At 36.0% G+C, this 26,041-nt stretch overlaps 1 protein-coding gene across 2 annotated transcripts in view; it reads left to right on the top strand.

Annotated features, from left to right (window-relative positions):
* The window catches only part of LOC127879267 (40S ribosomal protein S15-like), a 38,037-nt gene extending 15,684 nt beyond the window's left edge, over positions 1-22,353 (top strand). For both annotated transcript variants that reach the window (XM_052426037.1, XM_052426036.1), the window contains 3 exons: positions 8,884-9,016; positions 12,056-12,157; positions 22,191-22,353. In XM_052426037.1, the coding sequence (XP_052281997.1) occupies positions 8,884-9,016; positions 12,056-12,157; positions 22,191-22,304 (349 nt within the window). In that variant the 3' untranslated portion in view covers positions 22,305-22,353. The remainder of the gene's footprint in view (positions 1-8,883; positions 9,017-12,055; positions 12,158-22,190) is intronic.
* The last annotated feature ends 3,688 nt before the right edge of the window (positions 22,354-26,041 follow it).

Here is a 26,041-nt window from a genome sequence, read left to right as displayed (position 1 = left end):
GATCGTTAACCGCCGCGTCCAAAATCATGCAAACGCAGCGTATAGCGGGATTTTCTTAATCTCCCTCCAGGTCGAAACCCGCAGAGTATGGAGGGAAATTTGGGGAAAACGCGTGGAGTGTACTGTATACCGTGATGAATTGAACGGAGTTACATATCGATCTTTCTGTCAGTCTGTAAGCGTACTTTTTTTTGCGCAATAATATAAGTAATGTGATTCGACAACGATTGTGAACATTGGTGAAATGCTTCTTACATAGTTATTCTTTTGAGTGTTTATGAGGTCTGATCGTGCAGTTTGCAAACATCAACGGAAAGATTACAATCCAATGCATTTGTCATCTCAACCGTTTGGAATGTCAATTAGGCGATGAGTGAGTTTTTAGCATGTTTCTTTCTATTTTATTAATTTAAAAATGGCTGCCCCCATGGTGATGAAATGACATGTGTTCAAGTTTTGATATTTCGAGATATGTAAACTTTTTTTACTATTTAAGCGTAACTTGCCCTCGTCAATGACGATATTATTCACTAGTTATATAATTTTCCGCCGAAATACTTGGAATAAACAAGATTCAGATTTTTTAAAATAATGTATATTTTAGTGTTAAAATCGCTTTGTATTTTGATTGATTTTGTGGATGTTATGATACGTTGATGTACAAAATTGGTAGCAGATTGCAGGAAAAACATCCTTAAAAGCATATATGTATACACTTTCAATGTTGCACTCTTCCTTTAGTCAAATTTGAGTTCAATGCTAGGGGTCCCACATTTTTCAAAATGAAGCCTCTTCATGAACCTTAATAAACTTCATAAACACATTATGTTTACCTGAATGGCAGCTGATGGATGTTATCCAATGCATGCAACCTAAAAAACACATTGATATTTGAACACACTATTCTTCTTGTCATTTTCATTTCGAAATTTCTAACAGTGTAAATATTTGACGACTCAAAACATCGGTATCGACTTAACGGGTACATGGCATATCACAATGCGAAAAATATAGGGTGTAATGCGACTTAACTGATAGCGACAAGTTTTGTCTGCAACATCAGAACAGTTCCCAATATGGTCGAAAGAGTGTATGAAAGCAGTGCTCTGCAGAGAAAGAATCTAGTAGGGGACTTTTGTCCCATCAGCCCTAAAAAATAGGGGACATAATTAAAATCAGTGAGACGCCAAAAGCAAAGTGTTTTAAACAACTAGTATACCTTTAATTCTTCATCTGTGAGCCTTTCTGTCCCTTTCATAAAGCACTGACAGTTTCTTTAGATACTGTTTGTTATTGAGAATTAAGTTTTTTTTAACTGTTAAGTATCAACTATGATACATTTAACTATTAAATTGGCCAGTCACATTATGCTCAAGCCAAGAATAATCACGGAGCCAACGTTCTTGAAATTTTCTTTGGGACTTTTTAACATCCGTTTTATCAGACAGCTTGGGCTAATTTTTCGATGTGAATGGGAAAATTTTGGCTCATGGTGTACAGTAACAGTCACAGGGCTATCTTACACCTTCTCAGGTGTAGAGTGGGGACTTACTTGCTCCTAATATGAAGTAGTTTCTTTCGAACTACTCGATGATTTACTAAAAAAACTTAAAGTTGTTCAAGGCTTTTTTTCTTTGGCGACGATATTTATGGAACTCTTCATTAGGAGGTTGAATAGAATAACTTTGTATTTATGCTGTAATGAAACAAGCGTTTTTATTCGCCGCCAAATGAGTGAGAATCATATCATCTAATCAATACTGGACTAACAAAGCGGTCACTAAGCAACAAGCACCTGCCATAGCAGGAAATCCGCTATTCTAAGAAATTTTTAATGTGTAAGAATCGCTTTCCCATTCCTACTCAAGTCAAATCAGCCGCGACAAAATTCGCACCAGCTATTTTTGTTTAGCGACAAATCAATTTATGCGCGACAATATCACGGAATCGCGGCCTCGGCAGAACACTGATGAAAGAACAACAAAGTAAATAAAAAGCAATTATTTGTTGCTTTAATGGTACCATTTGCATAAGTTTGTGCTTGAAACAGCTAAACGTTAGCAAGTTTTTGCAGTATCACTTTAGTGTTCCTAAGCCTTTGCAGTGGTGATGAAATTTTGCACCTTTGAACAATGGACGGCGCATTGCAACTCTCAGCAACCCTTTGGGTTATAAAGCTGAGAGTTGAATTATTGCAACTAGCTCTAGCGCTTATCGTGACCTTGTTGATGCTAATTCTTAAAGAAGTCCAGACCTCCAAGCCTTAAATTTTGGATGCCTTAGACATGAAGTTGTAAGACATCTTACAAATGTGTTTTTAACCAGGTTTTCCGAAGGAAAAAACTGGTAATTAGATTGGCGAATGCGGGCGGGCTGGCGGAACAAGCTTGTCCGGGCCATAACTATGTCGTTCATTGTCAGATTTTAAAATCATTTGGCACATTTGTTCACCATCATTGGACGGTGTGTCGCGCGAAATAATTACGTCGATATCTCCAAGGTCAAGGTCACACTTTGAGTTCAAAGGTCAAAAATGGCCTTAAATGAGCTTGTCCTGGCCATAACTATGTCATTCATTGTGAGATTTTAAAATCATTTGGCACATTTGTTCAGCATCATGGTACGGTGTGTCGCACGAAAGAATCACGTCAATATCTCCCAATGTCAAGGTCGCCACGACTAAAAATAGATTTATTTTTTTTTAAACAAACTTACAAAGGGGGTTAATTTTGTTTGTTCATTTCAAAAGTTCAGTTTGAGTTTTTAACCAGGTTTTCCGAAGGAAAAAACTGGTTATTAGATTGGCGAATGCGGGCGGGCTGGCTGGCTGGCTTGCGGGCTGGCTGGCTGGCGGGCGGGCTGGCGGAACAAGCTTGTCCGGGCCATAACTATGTCGTTCATTGTCAGATTTTAAAATCATTTGGCACATTTGTTCACCATCATTGGACGGTGTGTCGCGCGAAATAATTACGTCGATATCTCCAAGGTCAAGGTCACACTTTGAGTTCAAAGGTCAAAAATGGCCATAAATGAGCTTGTCCGAGCCATAACTATGTCGTTCATCGTCAGATTTTAAAATCATTTGGCACATTTGTTCACCATCATTGGACGGTGTGTCGCGCGAAATAATTACGTCGATATCTCCAAGGTCAAGGTCACACTTTGAGTTCAAAGGTCAAAAATGGCCATAAATGAGCTTGTCCTGGCCATAACTATGTCATTCATTGTGAGATTTTAAAATCATTTGGCACATTTGTTCACCATCATGGGACGGTGTGTCCCACGAAAGAATCACGTCAATATCTCCAATGTCAAGGTCGCCACGACTAAAAATAGATTTAAAAAAAAAAAAAAACTTACAAAGGGGGTTTATTTTTTTTGGTCATTTCAAAAGTTCAGTTTGAGTTTTCTCCCTTTATCAGATTTTTTTTTCACAATGAAAACCTGGTTTTGTGACAATTTTGTCCCTTGTCTCCCTTTATCAGATTTTTTTTTCACAATGAAAACCTGGTTTTGTGACAATTTTGTCCCTTGTTTTTAATGTGCTGAAATTTATATCAGTTTCTGGTTCTGTCTACTGGTCTTAAATTTTACTTGAGCAGTGTAAATCACAGGCACTCAGCTTTAGTAACACCCCCCCACACACATAGGTGCTCAATGGCAATGTTTTTATGCCCCCATTTCGAAGAAAAGGGGGTATATAGTTTTCACACTGTCGGTCGGTTGGTCGGTCGGTCGGTCACACTTCGTGTCCGCTCTCTAATTCAAATAGTTTTCATCCGATCTTTACCAAACTTGGTCAGAAGTTGTATCCAGACAATATCTAGGTCAAGTTCGAATATGGGTCATGCCGGGTCAAAAACTAGGTCACGGGGTCACTTAGTGCATTTCAAGGATTTAGCATGGTGTCCGCTCTCTAATTGAAGGAGTTTTCATCTGATCTTTACTAAACTTGGTCAGAAGTTGTATCAAGACAATATCTAGGTCAAGTTCGAATATGGGTCATGCCGGGTCAAAAACTAGGTCACTGGGTCACTTAGTGCATTTCAAGGATTAAGCATGGTGTCCGCTCTCTAATTGAAGTAGTTTTCATCTGATCTTTACTAAACTTGGTAAGTAGTTGTATTATGACAATATCTAGGTCAAGTTCGAATATGGGTCATGCTGGGTCAAAAACTAGGTCACGGGGTCACTTAGTGCATTTCAAGGATTAAGCATGTTGTCCGCTCTCTAGTTTATGTGACTTTCTGATTTATTTTGATATTCTAAGACATTTTTATGACCCCAAAGGAGGGCATATAGTGATCGGACTGTCCGATTGTCTGTCCGTCCGTCTGTCCGTCACACTTTGCGTTTAGATTTCGAAAAATGCTCATAACTTCTATGTCGCTTCAGATAGCAATTTCATATTTGGCATGCATGTGTATATGGACAAGGCCTTTCCATATGCACACAAATTTTTACCCCTGTGACCTTGACCTTGAACTTAGGGTCCGCGTTTAGGTTCGAAATCTGCGTTTCGGATTTGAAAAAAGCTCATAACTTCTACCAAGCGTTTACACAGTTATACTTTTATGTAGTGACAAAGTTACAGTTGGGGGCATCCGTGTCCTGTGGACACATTTCTTGTTTTTATTTAGTTTTATTTTAGTTAACTTTTGTTTATTATAATGCATACACATACTGAATCAATAAAAATCTTCCAATTAAACGTCTTCTTTAAAAAGATAGTTTGACTATGTACATAGATATTGACAAGGTAAATCACTCGCCATTTTAAAAACAACGGAAGAGCCTCATCACCCATAATTAAATCGCTGTCACTCCGCTCACTTATTCAGCACTTTCCACAGGATTTTTGTCAGGTGCCCGGGGCTGCTAGGGGTGGTTCGGGAGGTGTGTCCCCTCCCGACGTAGATTTATTTTTAATTTAACGTGTCAATTCACGTTCTGTGGTGCGTTATAACTCAAAGAAAAACAGCGTTAAAAGACTTCATTTGGTACGCTATGAGTATTCAGGAAAATCCTCAAGTCATTTAAAAATATATATAATTTTTTATATTGTTTGTTTTTAAACTTTCCCGCACAGATAGTAAAATCCCGACTCGAACGATTCCCCAATACATCCGTTTCAACCCGACTCTATTACTGTATACTTACTACTTTTCATGTTTCAATTTATTACCCGATAACCCTGTTTATTCCGTTTTTATAAATCACTTTCTGGTAAATATTTACGATAAAAGCTCTCAAATATTTATTTAACACAAACCTTGCCATTTTTCTATTGTATCAAATAAATTTTAAGTGACTCTTTATTTGCCTCTGAACATGTGTCAATCCCCCGACGTGTTAAAACGCTCAATACACGCATGATTTATATGCAAATGACTCGACGTTGTACATTCTGCATAATTTTCGCGCTCTTTTTAATTGAGAAAAAGATTTGACACAAAATAAATTTGCACTGCTAATTTGAAGCAAGAATATTTTAAAGTTGCAGTAACATGTGTTTCGGATTAAAAACGCGTTAACATCGACTTACCGGGAATGGGTTTCGGATTACAAATTTAATTATTCCCATTTGAGATTTCAGCAAATATTAACAGTTGCGTTATGAATTCATCGATAATTTGTTTAAACACTTTACGAGTCGAATAAATGTTTTGACGGAATTGCATGAAAATTCACGTTGTCCAAAGAGGATTACGGCTGGTTGCCATCATCACTCTTCTAAGTATCGATTATCAGACGAAACATTTACAAGTGTGCGTAATTAATTCAACGAAAATTTGTTAAAGCGCATTACGTGTCGAATAAATGTCAGAAAAACGAGGTGAATCAGTTCTATAATTTAATATAATAAATGGATTTTAATGAAATATACTTGTACTGGAATTAAATTTATATCACATAATTGTAACCGGGAGTAATTTGCACAACTTACTGGCTAGAAGTAATTACCACTTGCAATTAATTTCTCGTATTAATTATGAGTCATAGGTAACACTTGTTCAGTGCTCCAGCTAGGATTTGAAAAGGGCAGGGGGGCTTTTTTGTCAAAAGGGCACTTTCGACGCGCAGTATTTTGTCAAAAGGGCACTTTCGCCGCGCAGTATTTTGTGAAAAGGGCACGTTTGAGCGCGCGGGTGTTTCTGGAATGCTTTCTATTGCATGTTAATTTATATGTTATAAATAATTGTATTATTCCCATTATTATTAAACAATTCAAATATAATGTCTACAATGAGGATTAAACTAATTACAATGTAATAAGAGATTTATGAATTATCATAATTATGTAAAAAAAAAAAAAAAAATTTTTTTTTTTTTTTTTTTTTTTAGGGGGGGGGGGGGGGGCAGGGCGGAGGTTCGGGAGGGCAGGGCCCTTCGATTTAGGCCTAGCTGGAGCACTGCTTGTTTACAGTCAAAAGGTGTGATGATGATGCCCGAAACTGTCTTTAATGTACTTTACTGTACTAGTTACGGGTTTTATATTACGTAAATGGTACAACTTCTTGCTAATCAAGCTGCGATAAACTCTTACTTTGTGCCCGACGTCAAAATAAAAAAATGGTCGATAGTTAACCCTGCCCTCATAAGCATTCGCGTAACCGATTGGACAATGAACATCACAGTTTGACGACTGGAAAGTTACCTGATACATCCTTGTCAGCATTTAAATGACTGTATAATGTGGCTAGAATAATAGATACGCGCATCATGCTATCTCTTATCAGTGGATTATCCATTACCCCATGTGGTGTTTATGGCAATTACCTGTGAAAGTAGGTACCGTGTCCTCTTTTTAAACAGGGAATATTGATACACTGATAGAGAAACCTTGATCTTTCTTTTACTGAAAAATACACTGATCGGAAAATTTCAAGCGCCCTGGTGACTTTGATTTCGAAATTCAAGCGCCCCAGCGAGGGATTGTTAAATGGCCTGTAGAAAGCCCTGCTTATTGAAATGCGTGCGCAGGCCGGGGACCTCGCTTTTTCTCTATCAGGCGTTTTTTTAGACAAAGGGGAAGACGCTGGGAGTAAAGGGGAAAATAGAGGGCAAAAGAGATATATTTGGGGAAAAAATAATAACTGTTTTAATCGATGTCTATAAGTCATCTACTCTGATTTCATGCATTATACATTAAATAGCATGCCCTTAATGACTCAGATGTAAGCACGTTTGGTTTGAGGATTCTTCTACCAACATTGACAGTGATAAAGTGCGAAATGTTCCCCATGACTTTGCAAAAAGTATCACATTCTAATCCAACTCTGTAGACGCTTATTTCTATTTTAACGTGTTTTAGCAACAACCGCAAATTAGATAGTATTGCGATAGATTAATAAGCAATCAAAATTATCAGTAATCGGTATAAAACTGAAATAAATGCTAAACAACGATATGTTTTGGTGAAAAATGATATTATTGGAGGGGAAATTGTATTTTGTGGGGAAAAAATTCTGGTAGTGGAAGACTCCGACTATCGGCGTCACTTTCTTAGTAAAAAAAAACCTGTCTATCTACTTTTAGTTTCAACAGAACATTCACAGACGATGTGATAAATCCCTGTAACTATTGTTTCACTCACTTAATGGGGTAATCAACAAAATATGTTGTAAATTGCTTACACATGAATCATTCCTTACCAATTGTTTAACTTGATAGCGTCTGCCATGGTGATCTCCAGAAAAAATCAGTGCGTCAAAAATTAAATCTATCGCCCATGGTGTGTACTGGCTGTTGTTGTAGAGAAAGAGCGAGGTGAAAGCCCTAGAAAGAAACATTCAACTTTACTCTGTTTGGAAATAAATTTTGATTGTTTTTGTAGTTTCAGTTTATAGATGATAACTATGATGACAATATAATCCCAGCTCTCTGAAGATGCTATGAAGATAGATTGTCTGAGTTGTCATACTATATTGTTTGTATACGAGCCCTGTTTTTCCGTCCAGCACTGTTTAGTTACATCCCAAAAAAACATGTAATATATAAATTTCATGAATGTATTTGAAAATGTTGTGGCCATATTTGATAAGATTAACATAAAACTTGTTGATAAATATCATAAAACTACCAAGTTCTACCCTGTTAATACAAAAATTTGTAACAAATACATGCAGATTCTGGACAAAAAAGGTATACCTTTTATAGTGCCCATGAGTTCCTGTTTCCATCACTCGACCAAAAAATCTTGGGCTACTTACCTTTATTTCAATGTTATCAATAAAGGTTATTTCTTGGATATAAAACTTATAAAAGGCACAAACCTATCCAATTTTCAGTCAGACAATCATTATTTTTTATGAATGGTGATGTAACAGTTCGTGTCCAATATGTTGCATCTTGAAGTCAGATCTCAAACTGTTTTTTACATAACTTTTGTAGCGTCTACAAATGTTTTGATAGGAACAAGGATGAGGTCGAAACGCTGTGATGACGAATCAATGCCGTTTATTTCAACGAGAATATTTTAAGATTTTGTATACAAATCATGTTTGCTAAGTGGTGTCCAATCTGTTACATCATTGACTTTAAACCAATATAAATTGTCTGTTTTTGCAAAATGCCTTAACATATTTTTTCAAATTATTAAATCGTAGGACTTTCCACAAACTCAGCACTGAAATAAAATTTTGTGGTTAACACACCAGCTTAAAATTCACAAAATGTTGGACATCGAGCTATTTATGTTGTAACCAAAAAGTGCTGGACGGAAAAACCAGGCTCATACTATTTAATGCTAGCAATTATCAAAGGAACTTGTCATATTTTTTACTTTTTGGTTATATGGGTAGCGCTCACAAAAGAAGAAAAACCTTGAAAATGATACATCATTTATTCATCAGTATTTAACATACGCCCTTTTGTTTGCAGCGAGCAGCTGACAGAGCTGTTCTCTTGCCGAGTGCGCCGCAAGTTCCAGCGAGGTCTTAAGAGGAAGCCACTGGCACTGATCAAGAGACTCAGGAAGGCAAAGAAAGATGCACCTCCACTTGAAAAACCAGAAGTACCCTTTACTTTACAAATCAAATTCATTCATCAGTGTTTTTTGGGTTTAAATCTGATCCGGTATTTGGCCCCATTCCTAAGGGAAAAAGTATATATATTTATGCCCCCCTTCAACTGAGTGGGTATATTGTTTTGCTCATGTCGGTCGGTTGGTCCGTCCGTCCACCAGATGGTTTCCGGATGATAACTCAAGAACGCTTAGGCCTAGGATCATGAAACTTCATAGGTACATTGATCATGACAGGCAGATGACCCCTATTGATTTTCTGGTCACTTGGTCAAAGGTCAAGGTCACAGTGACTCGAAATAGTAAAATGGTTTCCGGATGATAACTCAAGAATGCTTACGCCTAGGATCATGAAACTTCATAGGTACATTGATCATGACTGGCCGATGACCCCTATTGATTTTCAGGTCACTAGGTCAAAGGTCAAGGTCACAGTGACTCTAAACAGTAAAAGGGTTTCCGGATGATAACTCTAAAATGCTTACGCCTAGGATCATGAAACTTCATAGGAACATTGATCATGACTGGCAGATGATCCCTATTGATTTTCAGGTCACTAGGGGTCACAGTGACTCAAAACAGTAAAATGGTTTCCGGATGATAACTCAAGAATGCTTACGCCTAGGATCATGAATCTTCATCATCATGGGTACATTGATCATGACTGGTAGATGACCCCGATTGATTTTCAGGTCACTAGGTCAAAGGTCAAGGTCACAGTGACTCGAAATAGTAAAATGGTTTCAGGATGATAACTCAAGAATGCTTACGCCTAGGATCATGAAACTACATAAATACATTTATCATGACTGGCAGATGACCCCTATTGATTTTCAGGTCACTAGGTCAAAGGTCAAGGTCACAGTGACTCGAAACAGTAAAATGGTTTCCTGATGATAAATAAAGAATAATTAGGCCTAGGATCATGAAACTTCATAGGTACATTAATCATGACTGGCAGATGACCCCTATTGATTTTCAGGTCACAAGGTCAAAGGTCAAGGTCACAGTGACAAAAAACGTATTCACACAATGGCTGCCACTACAACTGAAGCCCATATGGGGGGCATGCATGTTTTACAAACAGTCCTTGTTTTCCCAAGTGTGACCTAAGGTTAAAAAGAAAAGTATTTCAACATTTTGTTCACCTCCCATTTAGCCATATAAGTTCAACCTAATAAAAAATTTAATCAATAATACTGAAAACTCGTCTATTCTCAATTTGAAGCATTTTTAGCAAAACTGCAACTACACTTTTTTCCCAATTTTAGTCAAAACGCTGCAAAATTTTCCATTTCAAAGGGACCCGAACCCATTCCCAAAGTGGTGAAAAAAAGCAAGACTGATATAGTGATTTCTTTTTTTTTAATCAAGAAAAAAATTCTGCCAAAAAAAAAGAAAATTTATCAGCATGAAATTTAATGGGGTTTTATTTGAAATTGCAAAAAGAAAACCTGGATTTGCCACAGTTATTTGCAAATAAGACTGTAACATGTGTCTGCGATAAGTCAGGTTGAAAGAGTGACTACAGAAGGTGGGCCATGTTTATTACACGTCGATCAACCTTAATTGTTATGACAAAACAACCAAACACAAATCGTATATATTTATTTCTATCATGAAAGCACGGAAACCGGATAAATCTGGTGTTGATCAAGCAAAATACAGTCCAATCACTGGGTTTATAGATTGCACCAGCAAGGATTTTAAAAAGGGCATGGGGGGCTATTTTGTCAAAAGGGCACTTTTTAGCACACAGTTGTATCGGGAATGCTCCCTGTTGCATATTTATTTTTATATTATTAATAATTGTTGGAATATATTATTTCCATTATTATTAAATACCATGCCAATAAAATGTCTACAATGATGAATTTTTATAAAATAATTAAAGGTAGTGCTGGGCTTTTGAAGGGTAGGGGGGTATTTTTTTTTCCATGTGGTATAGGGCCAGTTTACTGGCCCCAATTTTTTTATTAAGAACAAAAAAAAACACTAGCTTTTCTAATTTGATCTCTGGAAATACTCATTTAGGGCAGTGATTTAGTGGACACATAAACTAAATATTTAAAAGAGGCCAGATATTCCTTTTCTGAATGGCGTACATGGTACATACAAAAAGTGAATTCAACATAATATTAGTGGACAATAAACATATTGTACAATCCTGTGCAATTAATGGCATGTACAATCCATTGTAGTTATAGCTTTTAGGTTGTAACTTGATAAAATAAAATCACATTGAACTGAAATTTAGTATTTTTTATTCATCTCATTGAACTATTATTATGCCCCCCTTCGAAGAAGAGGAGTATTTTGCTTTGCACATGTCGGTCGGTCTGTCGGTCCGTCCACCAGGTGGTTTCCGGATGATAACTCAAGAACGCTTGGGGCTAGGATCATGAAACTTCATAGGTATATTGATCATGACTTGCAGATAACCCCTATTGATTTTGAGGTCACTAGGTCAAGGTCACGGTGACCCGAAATAGTAAAATGGTTTCCGGATGATAACTCAAGAACGCATACGCCTAGGATCATGAAACTTCATGGGTAGATCGATTATGACTCGCAGATGACCCCTATTGATTTTGAGGTCACTAGGTCAAAGGTCAAGGTCATGGTGACCCGAAATGCAAATGTAGTAAAATGGTTTCCGGATGATAACTCAAGAACGCATACGCCTAGCTAGGATCATGAAACTTCATGGGTAGATTGATCATGACTCGCAGATGACCCCTATTGATTTTGAGGTCACTAGGTCAAATGTCAAGGTCAGGGTGACCCGAAATAGTAAAATGGTTTTCGGATTATAACTTAAGAACGCTTTTGCCTAGGATCATGACACTTCATAGGTACATTAATCGTGACTCGCAGATGACCCCTATTGATTTTCAGGTCACTAGGTCAAAGGTCAAGGTCACAGTGACAAAAAACGTATTCACACAATGGCTTCTACTACAACGGACAGCCCATATGGGGGGCATGCATGTTTTACAAACAGCCCTTGTTTTTCAATGTGATTTGCAGGTAATCAAGACCCATTTAAGAAACATGGTGATCATTCCTGAAATGATTGGCAGCATGGTCGGTGTTTACAACGGCAAGTCCTTTAACCAGGTTGAAATCAAGGTAAACATCACTTCAAGGTTTTATTTTGTACATTCAAACTTACTTCTTTGCATAACTAACTTATTTGTAAATTTATCAGGAACAATGAATGACATGAAATAAAGCATCAAAGTTCACTTGAAACATGGGGTTAAGGAGATTACTCAACTCACTCCAATATAAAATTGGAATAGATTCCCATTTGGGTCTTTTACAAGGTTTGAGCACTGATTTCAGATTGTAATTTGTATATGTAGCCATGGTTTTCTACAGATTTTTTTATTTCTCTTTCATAACGGTTAACATAATGAAATCTTTAAAAATAGTTTAATGATAAGATAACTCAGCTCACTCCAATCTAAACAGAAAATGTAGAAATGCTTTATTGAATACTCTGAGTTGATGTGCCAATCATCTGTCATTCTTTTGTCTGTCTGGATTTTGTTTTTGAATAAGTCCCTCATTTATTGTCTCAATTACTGGCCATATTGGATCCTTTGTTAAATCAACCATAATGCTGTCATAGAAATGTCAAAAACCACTTAAGAAGACAATTTATTAAATGCACTTCCTTTGCTGTAAAGTTCAATCTGATGGCTAACTTTCAGTGTCATTAGTTATAGTGGCTAACCCCAACTAACCAGTGAGTCACTGAAAAGTCATTGGTAAATGTATTGACAAGACTTAATTAGTAATGTTGAATTTTATATATAAACATGACCCAAGTATGAAAAGTAACCATGATGACAATATAATCCCAGCTCTCTGAAAGTGCTATGAAGATAGATTGTCTGAGTTGCTCTTTGTGTATAACCCAACTGATACTCACTAGCTTCTGGAACCATAATTGAAAGGCAATGGGATACATTTGTTTGCTTATAATTGTTGTTTTCTATTCTTCTCAACAATTTACATCTGGTATAAGATAATAAACAAGTTTTAATACATTTCCATTCACACTTTCTGCAATTATCCATGCTCTCTGAAAATGCAATGAAGATAGATTGTTTGAGTTGCCATATTTTAATGTTATACAATAGTTGAAGGAGATTCTCATAAATGATGAGATTTACTCAGCTCACTCAAATCTCAACAGGAAGTTGAGAAATGCTGAATTGAATACTCTTGAGTTGATATAGCTAGACACATGTCTTTATTGCATGATCCATCTGTAAGAAGTTTCTTTGGAATATGTCTCTTGGTAGCAAGAGTGATCATGTAGGGTTCCATGGTTTGAAATACCAATACGATGTCATCATAACAATGTCAAAAAGCCACCTGTATCTATTGAAAAAAGATAGGGAACTCTAGCAACTCTCATCTCTCCAAATGACCAGTAGACAGAAGTTTTCTCACCCTGCTGTTTGACCAAGGGTTTGCAGTAAAGTAATTTTATTAGCTCGGCTGTTTTCGGAGAAAACCTGATTTATTGTCATAGCCAGCTCGTCGTGTCTGCCGTCCGTGTCAAGGTTTGTTAAGGTTTTGAACATTGGCTCTAAAATGAAAGTGCTTAAACCTACAACTTTGAAACTTCATATGTACATGCACCGTGTTGAGTTCTACATGCCATACCCATTTTGGGGTCACTAGGTCAAACGTCAAGGTTACTGTGACCTCTAAATAAAGGCTTGCAGCTAAGCGTGGCACCCGTTATACGGTGCTCTTGTTATGCAGCCATGTGCTTTTGTTGACCATTACAAATGGTTGGTCTACTCAGTAATTGACTTGTATCTACTGACCAATTTCATCTGAAAGTTGAATCTTTCTGAATTGAATACATCAATGAATAATGTGATTTTTATATATATTAACAACTTCGATAATTAACCATGATGACAATATAATCCCAGCTCTCTGAAGTGCTATGAAGATAGATTGTCTGAGTTGCTCTTTGTTTATAACCCAACTGATACTCACTAGCTTCTGGAACCATATTCAGAGGCAATGGGATATGTTTGTTTGCTTATGATTGTTGTTTTGGTAAACCACATTTGTTTTCGATTCTGCTTAGCAGTTCACATCTCTTTAAGATATTAAATAAGTTTAAATACATTTCCTTACACATTTTCTGCAACTATCCCTGCTCTCTAAAACTGCAATGAAGATTGATTGTATTAATAGTTGCCATGTTTTTAGCTCATCTATTGTTTGAAAAAAATTATGAGCTATTGTCATCACCTTGGCGTCGGCGTCCAGTTAAGTTTGGCGTTTAGGTCCACTTTTCTCAGAAAGTATCAATGCTATTGCATTCAAACTTGGTACACTTACTTACTATCATTAGGGGACTGGGCAGGCAAAGTTAGATAACTCTGGCGTGCATTTCGACAGAATTATGTGCCCTTTTTATACTTAGAAAATTGAAAATTTTGGTTAAGTTTTGTGTTTAGGTCCATTTTATTCCTTAAGTATCAAAGCTATTGCTTTCATACTTGCAACACTTACTAACTATCGTAAGGGGACTGTGCAGGCAAAGTTATGTAACTCTGACTGGCATTTTGACAGAATTATGTGCCCTTTATACTTAGAAAATTGAAAAATTTGTTAAGTTTTGTGTTTAGGTCCATTTTATTCCTTAAGTATCAAAGCTATTGCTTTCATACTTGAAACACTTACTAACTCTCGTAAGGGGACTGTGCAGGCAAAGTTATGTAACTCTGACTGGCATTTTGACAGAATTATGTGCCCTTTTTATACTTAGAAAATTGAAAATTTGGTTAAGTTTTGTGTTTAGGTCCACTTTATTCCTACAGTATCAAAGCTATTGCTTTCATACTTGCAACACTTATTAACTATCATAAGTGGACTGTGCAGGCAAAGTTATGTAACTCTGACTGGAATTTGGACGGAATTATGGGCCCTTTATACTTAAAAAATTGAAAAATTTGTTAAGTTTTGTGTTTTGGTCCACTTTACCCCTAAAGTATCATAGATATTGCTTTCATACTTGGAACACTCGCAAACTATCATAAGGGGACAGTAAAAGGACAAGTTGCATAACTCTGGTTGTCATTTTTACGGAATTATGGCCCTTTTTTGACTTAGTAACTTTGAATATATGGTTAAATTTTGTGTTTCGATCCACTTTACTTCTAAAGTATCAAGGCTATTGCTTTCAAACTTCAAATACTTTCATGCTATCATGAGGTTACTGTACCTCGCAAGTTGAATTTTACCTTGACCTTTGAATGACCTTGACTCTCAAGGTCAAATTATTGAATTTTGCTAAAATTGCCATAACTTCTTTATTTATGATTAGATTTGATTGATACTTTGACAAAACTACTCTTACCTGACATACCACAATAGACTGCACCCAAACCATCCCCCTGTGCCCTCCACCCTCCCCCCAATTTTTTTTTTTTTTAAGATCATCTCACAAATGACCACCACACCCTCACACTATACTATACCCCCCCCCCCCGTATATTTTTTTTTTTTTTTTTTTTTTTTTTTTTAAGATCATCTCATAAATGACCACCACACCCTCACACTATACCCCCCACCCCACCTCACCCCCCATTTTTTTTTTTTTTTTAAATGGTTAAAAAACACAAATATTTATTTTTATTATTTTATGTTTGAAATACCGTCCAACCATCGCACCAAAGAATCCCCCCACCCCACCCCCCCCCCCCCCCCCCCCCACCCCCGAATTTTTTTTTTTTTTCGCATTTTTGGAAGATATTGTAATAAATGTCCACGCCCCCACACTATACACCCCTCTTCACTCACCCCTCCCTCCTTTGTGATTGAAAATGAGAGTCCCTTCACCTTTAAAAAGAAAATAGATGAGCGGTCTGCACCCGCAAGGCAGTTATATTATACAGTAGTTGCAGGAGATTCTCATAAATGATTTACTCAGCTCACTCAAATCTCAATAGGAAGTTGAGAAATGCTGAATTGAATGCACTGAGTTGATATGCTAGACACTGTCACACATGTCTTTATTGCATTTGTTAGAAGTTTCTTTGGAATATGCCTCTTGGTAGCAAGAGTAATCCTGTATGGTTCCTTGATTTGAAATACCAATATGATGCAATCATAACAATTTCAAAAAGCCACCTGTATCTATTGAAAAAGGTTACTGTAGCAACTCCCCTCTGTCCAAATGACCAGTAGACAGAAGCTCACCCTTTTGTTTGTCCAAGTGTTTGCAGTAATTTCATGGGATTATACAGCCATGTGTTTTTGTTGACCACTTAAATGGTTGGTCAACTCAGTAATTTATTGACTTGTATCTACTGGCCAATTGCAGCAGGAATTTAAATCATTCTGAATTGAATACTTCAATTGATCATATGATTTGTATATATTTTTAACAACTTTGATAATTAACCATGATGACAATATAATCCCAGCTCTCTGAAATGCTATGAAGATAGATTGTCTGAGTTGCTCTTTGTTTATAACCCAACTGATACTAACTAGCTTCTGGAACCATATTCAGAGGCAATGGATACATTTGTTTGCTTATGATTGTTGTTTACATTAGTTTTTAATTCTGCTCAACAGTTTTCATCATGATATGGTATAACAGTCATTGAAATTCAGATTTAAATCTACAAGCAAGTCGGGCTAGTACTATGGGAATTTGAACAAGCCCGAGTCAGATTTTACTAGCCCAAACATTTTTGTTAAAAATGCAGATAAACATAACATAAAACATCCAAAGAAGCATTCATTTATTCAATCTTTAGAATACAATACAAATCTCTTATTTATTTCATCACCATCCACGTTAGCTTCCTCGTCATCTGAGCCAGCCTCTTTCGGATCCTGAAATAAGAAGAAATTAATTTCACAAACGGATTTCAATCTAATCACAATTATAAATATATACATAAAGTTTAGGTAAAAAATTAGCAGAAATTTATCCCATCTATCCATGTGAAAGAGAGAGCAAACCTAGTGAACCACCAGAAAATATATAAGCAATTAAGTGCCAGGTTATTCTACAAAAAGCCAGTTGACAAATGCGTCAATCACAGTTACCTCAGATAAGCATTCCTCAACGACGTACTTGAATGACAACTGTTCGGCCATCATTCTATACATAGATGGTGACGTCACTACGTTATTGTCACCTCTATTCTTAGACGCATCACATTCCCCTGGTTTGGGGAATTATGCTTCCGCCAAAATGGTTCTGCGTAGGAATGAAAAAGTTAATAATGAAAGAAAAACCGTTCTTTATTGTGTGTTTAAAACGTAATGTTGTTTAAAGAAATGTTATTTAATTATGTTAAAATGTGATTTTTAATCTCTATCCAGACTGATAGCGATTATTAGAAGTATGATTACCTGACCTTCTTTCGCTTTTCACTTGTAAAAGAAGTGCTACCCACAATTCCTTTCGCGTAAGTACACAGGTCAGTAAGACCGGTGTGTACAAAATGGTTCGGCCATTAATCTCTGTGTCCCAAATGCAACGCAAAACATTTATTGTACATAATAGCAATCCGGGAACCACAAATGAATTTAATGAATTGTACAAGCACGTCGGGCTTGTAATATTGGATTTCCTACAAGCCCGAAAGAAAAAATACTAGTTTTTTGCTGTCGGGCTAGTGCGAATTTCGACGACTGGTATAAGATAATAAATAAGTTTTAATATATCACCTTAAGCATTTTCTGCAATTATCCCTGATCTATGAAATTGCAATGAAGATAGATTGTTTGAGTTGCCATGTTTTAATGTTATACAGTAGTTGCTGGAGATACTCATAAATGATGAGATTTACTCAGCTCACTCAAATCTCAACAGGAAGTTGAGAAATGCTGAATTGAATACTCTGAGTTGATATGCTAGACACTGTCACACATGTCTTCAGTGCATCTGTTAAAAGTGTCTTTGGAATATGTCTCTTGGTAGCAAGAGTAATCCTGTAGGGTTCCATGATTTGAAATACCAATATGATGCAATCATAACAATTTCAAAAAGCCACCTGTATCTATTGAAAAAAAGATGGGGTTTATACTTTAGCAACTCCCCTCACTCCAAATGACCAGTAGACAGAAGTTAATCTCTCACCCTTTTGTTTGTCCAAGGATTGCAGTAAATTGATTGGATTATACATTCATGCACTTTTGTTGACCACTTAAATGGTTGGCCAACTCGGTAATTTATTGATTTGTATCTTCCAATTGCAGCAGGAAGTTGAATCATTCTGAATTGCATACTTCAAGGAATAATATGATTTTTACATGAAATATGTTTAATAACTTTGATAATTAACCATGATGACAATATAATCCCAGCTCTCTGAAAGTGCTATGAAGATAGATTGTCTGAGTTGCTCTTTGTTTATAACCCAACTGATACTCACTAGCTTCTGGAACCATATTCAGAGGCAATGGGATATGTTTGTTTGCTTATAATTGTTGTTTTGGTAAACCACATTTGTTTTCTATTTGATTCTGGGGAACAGTTTACATCTGGTATAAGATAATAAATAAGTTTTAATACATTTCCCTACACATTTTCTGCAATTATCCCTGCTCTCTGAAAATGCAATGAAGATAGATTGTTTGAGTTGCCATTGTTTAATGTTATACAGTAGTTGCAGGAGATTCTCATAAATGATGAGATTTACTCAGCTCACTCAAATCTCAACAGGAAGTTGAGAAATGCTGAATTGAATACTCTGAGTTGATATGCTAGACACTGTCACACATGATTGTCTTTAGTGCATCTGTTAAAAGTTTCTTTGGAATATGTCTCTTGGTAGCAAGAGTAATCCTGTAGGGTTCCATGATTTGAAATACCAATATGATGTAATCATAACAATTTCAAATAGCCACCTGTATCTATTAAAAAAAAGATAGGTAACTGTAGCAACTCTCCTCTCTCCAAATGAGCAGTAGACATAAATTGATATCTCACCCTCCTGTTTGTCCAAGTGTTTGCAGTAAGTTGCTTGGATAATGCAGCCTTGTGCTTTTGTTGACCGATACAAATGGTTGATCAACTCAGAGATTGGATGAAACAGCCATGTGTGTTGACCACTTGAAATGGTTGGTCAACTCAGAAATTGATTGACTTGTATCTACTGGCCATTTCAGCAGGAAGTTGAACCATTCTGAATTGAATACATAAATGAATAATGTGATTTGTATATATGTTTTAACAACTTTGATAATTAACCATGATGACAATATAATCCCAGCTCTCTGAAAGTGCTATGAAGATAGATTGTCTGAGTTGCTCTTTGTTTATAACCCAACTGATACTCACTAGCTTCTGGAACCATATTCAGAGGCAATGGGATATGTTTGTTTGCTTATGATTGATGTTTTGATAAACCATGTTTGTTTTTCGATTCTTCTCAACAGTGAACATCTGGTATAAGATAATACATAGGTTTTAATACATTGCCTTAAGCATTTTCTTCAATAATCCCAGCTCTCTGAAAATGCAATGACGATAGATTGTTTGAGTTGCCATTGTTTAATGTTATACAGTAGTTGCAGGAGAATCTCATAAATGATGAGATTTACTCAGCTCACTCAAATCTCAACAGGAAATTGAGAAATGCTGAATTGAATTCTCTGAGATGATATTCTAGAAATATGTCAGTAATTTGTGTGTTAGACGTTTCTTTGGAGTATGTCTCTTCTACTTTCTTGGTAGCAAGAGTAATCCTGAAGGGGTCCATGATTTGAAATACCAATATGATGTAATCATCAAAATTTCAAAAAGCCACCTGAATCAATTGAAAGAAGATAAGGTTACTGTTGCTCATTCTTTAAATCCTCTCCAAATGACCTGTAGATGGATTTTGATCTCTCACCCTTCTGTTTGTCCGAGACTTTGCAGTAAGTTGATCTCATTATACAGCCATTTGCTATTGAATTACAAATGGTTGATCAACTCAGAGATTGGATGAAACAGCCATGTGTGTTGACCACTTGAAATGGTTGGTCAACTCAGAAATTGATTGACTTGTATCTACTGGCCATTTCAGCAGGAAGTTGAACCATTCTGAATTGAATACATACATGAATAATGTGATTTTTATATATGTTTAACAACTTTGATAATTAACCATGATGACAATATAATCCCAGCTCTCTGAAAGTGCTATGAAGATAGATTGTCTGAGTTGCTCTTTGTTTATAACCCAACTGATACTCACTAGCTTCTGGAACCATATTCAGAGGCAATGGGATATGTTTGTTTGCTTATGATTGATGTTTTGATAAACCATGTTTGTTTTTCGATTCTTCTCAACAGTGAACATCTGGTATAAGATAATACATAGGTTTTAATACATTGCCTTAAGCATTTTCTTCAATAATCCCAGCTCTGAGCCTCTCTGAAAATGCAATGACGATAGATTGTTTGAGTTGCCATTGTTTAATGTTATACAGTAGTTGCAGGAGAATCTCATAAATGATGAGATTTACTCAGCTCACTCAAATCTCAACAGGAAGTTGAGAAATGCTGAATTGAATTCTCTGAGATGATATTCTAGAAATATGTCAGTAATTTGTGTGTTAGACGTTTCTTTGGAGTATGTCTCTTCTACTTTCTTGGTAGCAAGAGTAATCCTGAAGGGGTTCATGATTTGAAATACCAATATGATGTAATCATCAAAATGTCAAAAAGCCACCTGAATCAATTGAAAGAAGATAAGGTTACTGTTGCTCATTCTTTAAATCCTCTCCAAATGACCTGTAGATGGATTTTGATCTCTCACCCTTCTGTTTGTCTGAGACTTTGCAGTGAGTTGATCTCATTATACAGCCATTTGCTTTTGTAATACAAATGGTTGATCAACTCAGAGATTGGATGAAACAGCCATGTGTGTTGACCACTTGAAATGGTTTGTCAACTCAGTAATTAATTTACTTGTATCTACTGGCCAATTGCAGCAGGAAGTTAAACCTTTCTGAATTGAATACATCAATTAATAATGTGATTTTTATATATGTTTAACAACTTTGATAATTAACCATGATGACAATATAATCCCAGCTCTCTGAAAGTGCTATGACGATAGATTGTCTGAGTTGCTGTTTTATATATACCCAGAGGGAATACTTGTTTATTAATTATTAATCTCATTGAGTTATGGATCAGATGTCTTGGATAATGGAAAGTAAATAAACTACCTTTAAAGGGTTTTCTGTTTTTGCAAAGTTGTACTGTTTTGCATCCATACTTAAAAACCTTATTCTGGATTTACTGGGAGGCCTTTAAGCACCTGATTTACGGAAGGTCATTTTGTTGGTAAAAAGGTTGCTCATTAATCCACAAACTGAAATAGTACTTGGTTTTTTTAGCAGGGGTTGTCTTAATGAAGAAGAATCGGTACAAAGTAACAATGATGACAATATAATCCCAGCTCTCTGAAAATGCTATGAAGAAAGATTGTCTGAGTTGCTATTCTACCAAAAGATACTTACTAGCTTTTTGAACCCTGCACAAAGACATAATTTCAAAGACTGTATGATATTATTGGCCAGTGAGATATAAATAAAAAATATAATATATATATATATATATATACAGGCTTTTTCCCAGTCGGTTATAGCACAGAGGGCCCGAGTGCCTGGACTTCAAAATCAATTTTGCAGCAGTGTTTGGTTTTCCAATCATGTCGCCACGCCACACTCCTGAAATATTCACATGCCGTTGCAATCTGTGATCGGAATGTTGTACATGTATGCCATTCTGCCAATCAACACATGCACCAACTTATCAGCTGTGTGTGCATATTTCATCTACAAATAAATGTATCTGCTTATATGATGAGATTTACTCAGCTCACTCCAATTTCAATTAGAGATTGAAAAATGCTGAATTGAATACTCTGATAAGGAAATACAAACCTTTGTCAACGTTACTTTATGCTTTTTGCATGGGCTATTTATTGTTTCTTTTACATGTATGTGTTGTTAAATGTTTGTGACCAGACCTATTGCAAAGAATATGAGGTGGAAAAAAGCTTAGAAAATATGTATGCGAATATATTGTTTTGTTTGCAAGCAAGAATGAAGCTTTGGAGTTTCGAGATATTGGCATATTGGTAACAGCTTCTTGTATTTTCAGCCCGAGATGATTGGCCACTACCTTGGAGAGTTCAGCATCACCTACAAACCTGTGAAGCACGGTCGTCCTGGTATTGGTGCCACCCACTCGTCCAGATTCATCCCTCTCAAGTAGACGGATTGTAGTGTCTTGTACGAGTGTGTAAATAAAGAGAAAAAACACAGCTCACCTGTTGTTGCTACATGTTGGTTTTTAGCTGTGATCATGTTTTATAAAAGCATATAGAAAGAAATGGTAAAGCAATGAAAAGCATTTTGATTGAAATGGTACATCTGTTTGTATGCGAATTACTGAAGACATTCAATAATGTGTTGTGATTGGTAGACCTGGTTTCTGCTATACTCTTCAATGAGTTTTCAAGTTATAGTTTTGTGTCACAGATACATTTACTTTTCAACACTTAAGTTATTCAGACAAATAATGGCTTCAAGAGAAGATGGACTTTGTTCAGCCATACGAAGATGATGCACCAAATGGCAATTACCAAAGTATTGCGCAGTAAACTGTTCTGCCATAAAAAGCAAATAGGTAATACATGTATGTCTGGTTGCAAATGGCATCACAAAAAACTACACACAATTTTATTTCAACAGAACTTACAAAAATAAAACTGGTCCGTTATTTGTAAGAACGCATAATCGGTTTACCTATACCCACAACTAATATGCCCGAAATCCACGTGGACGACTGAACAATCATTTCATTACTGTAAAAGAGTAACTTTTGGTGTCCGACAAATATTTCACAATTTACTCAACACGGGAAATAAATATCACCAGATGGAATGTCAAATGAGATTGTTGCATAATTCTGTTTAAAACCGGGCACTTGTCACGATACGATAATGTTACAAGATTTCTATTGACTGTCCCGATTGCACAAGCGCCATTCTGCATTTTGTTTTCTTCAAAGTTCCATCAAAATTTTACACTGCAATACTGTTCGGTAACCATTTGGCATAAACTCGTATTATCCCCGTCGTAGGAGGATGGCTATAGTTTTACCTTGTCCGTCCGAAACACTTGCAAGGGGGCACGCGTATACGGGAGCTTACCGCGTTTAAGTGAGAAAGTTGTTGCAAAACTTCAAAGATGGCGTCGTTTGTTGGATTTTCTTAAAGGAAGGGAGGATATTTTCACCCGGTAAGCCCCTTTGTAGTTATAATTATTTTAAATGAATACGCCGTTTCGGCTCTGCGGTGTGTGTGCTTCCCTCGGTTTTTTGTTTCAAGATCGTAGACGTCGGGATAAAAAAGTTATTAAAGGAAAACCGTCCACAAATCTGTTGTCTACTTACGGGACATTCGAGAAATTGGACGTACAAATATCATTTTCTCTTATAATACACAGTATTGACACACGTGAACAGTAAAATATAAATAAAATCATGATTATTTCATTTTACCGACGCCGTTTTATCACTGATAATTAATTTATTGGCAAACATCATTGGTTTAACCCCCTTATTTGGAACTGACTTCCTTTTAAGCACATTTTGGGACCTGACTTCCAAATGACAAACAGCACTTTCATCTGTAAAAGAGCTTGACATGATATACCTACCCATCTTAAATAAAGTGTATATGTGTACTTCAATATTATAGTTTTATAGCATGTTACGTGGTGCAATATAAGTGTTTCCTTAATCACGCTACTTACTGTAGAATAATAATAATGCTGTTCGAAAAACTGCCGACCAATTGAATCAATTCACCTATTTTCAAGAAGATGGGTTGTGTGGTGGCTGATGTACGAGATAATAGAACGTTTATCTTTCAGTAATATTATAATTAATTTCATGTATTTTATGACGTGTCGACCTTATTCTGCTATGAACTTTTTTAACCATTCTTTTACTGTCTTTTCAGTAAACACTAAATGTTAGCGTTAAGTACGCGATAAAACATACTACAAATTTATAATAAAACAATTAATAGAAAAAAGAAAACTCTTGATTTCTTCAAGTGAAAATGTTTTTCAAGACATTCGCACCAATGCGGAATTCATTCACGGAAGTTATTTCGCATAAAACCTTGTAACATAGAAAAGAGCTGTTAATTATTTGGAAGTCAGGTCCCAAAATGTGCTTAAAAAGAAGTTTAGTTCCAAAAATGGGGGTTAATCCGTTATAATTCGGCATTAAATGAATTAATAGACATAACAACGCGTCGAGATAATAAAATATTCGTGATTTATGTTACTGTACACATGCACAAATACTCTTTATTATGAGAGAAAATGATATTCGAACATCCAACATCTCGAAGGCCAAGAAATTAAACAACAAATTTGTCGACGGTTTTGCTTCAATAACTTTTTTATTCCGACGTTTACGGTTTTGAAACAAAAAAAACGAGGGGAGCACTAACACCGTAGAGCCGAAAGGGCTTATTCATTTAAAAGAAATATAAATATAAACTGGCTTACCGGGTGAAAATATCCGCTACCCCTTCACGAAAAACACTTAAACGACGCCATCTTTGAAGTTTTGCAACAACTTTCTCACTTAAACGCGGTAAGCTCCCGTATACGCGTGCCCCCCTGACTTGTGTCGTAAGCCATATCTCGGAACTGATGTGGCAGATTTTATTGAAACTTAGTATCACGTGTACATATGGATAAGAGGATGATGCGCATGCCCAGTCCATTTGCAAAAACGTGTTATGGCGTTTAGCTCAAGGTGCTCATGCTGATCTTTTGTTATTGGCTTTTGCCCTTCTTGCATCATGAACATTTGCCTTGTTAACACTAGAATCAAATTTATTATCTGATATTCATGAAACTCGAAAATTGTTCCGGTTGGTTGATCACATGTATGGTCCAATCTTTTTGAAACTTGGTAAGATCATTTGTTCCTAGGATACACTCCCGCTGAACTACGTTACAATGAGAGGTGCGTCTGTACGACAACGCGATACGGCGTCATTACTACAACGGTTACGGCGACTTTCAACAGTTTGTTGACGATATGGGACGTTGTTAAAATAAATGATAATAACGATAATTTTGAATAGTTTTTGTATGTGTAAGCTAATGTTTATTTAAATGCGGATATTGTGTTCCTCTTTCACAGCTTGCCATGTAATTTATTCCTATGTTATCGATAAAATGGAAGTTTTACAGACCTGAATAGACAACCTATAAAATCATTGGAATATAATTCAAAGTCTGACATTAAACGGAAGAAAATGCAAACTAACGAAAGCAAGAAAGAATATTGAATCAATCTTATTAGGATATGTCACACAATTAACTGCATGTAAGTGTAACGAGATAAATTTTGATGAATACAAATGTTACGGCGTCTTACAGAGTTACAGTGCATTTACTACAACACGTTTAAGACTACGGTATAGTATCGACGGGTACAAGAGGTTTCGGTAAATAACAAGTTCGGTAAATTGTATTTATATAGTAAATGTTGTGGAGGGTTCGGTAAAATGGATCTTTATAGAGGTATACCTACAATGAGGTGTTAATGTCACCTATTATTGTCTTACATCAGGGGCATATATTTGCACATTGGTGATTAATTTTTAATTGATTGATTAATGCAATGCCTACAGTAAAGAATTTTGGGGCATGAATGAGCTACCACTGAACTTTAAAAAAAGAATAATTCTAGGTACCAAACCAAAAAATGTAGATTGAATTTAAAATTTAACTTTATTGAAAGTAAATTTACGATTTTAATAAATCAATACTAATTATTTTTTAAGATTTGGTTCATTTATTTAAAAAGAAATAGTAACAATAAATGTTGATTTAAAGACAGAATTAATAGAAGATCTTCAATTTAGATTAATGTTATTAACAAATGTTCGAAGTCTTGTAAAATATTGTAGAACTGAT

This window comes from Dreissena polymorpha, chromosome 4 (genome assembly GCF_020536995.1).
Source record: "Dreissena polymorpha isolate Duluth1 chromosome 4, UMN_Dpol_1.0, whole genome shotgun sequence".
Lineage (NCBI taxonomy): Eukaryota > Metazoa > Mollusca > Bivalvia > Myida > Dreissenidae > Dreissena > Dreissena polymorpha.
The sequence above is the reverse complement of the archived record's forward strand: the minus strand, read 5'-3'. Positions and strand labels throughout refer to the sequence as shown.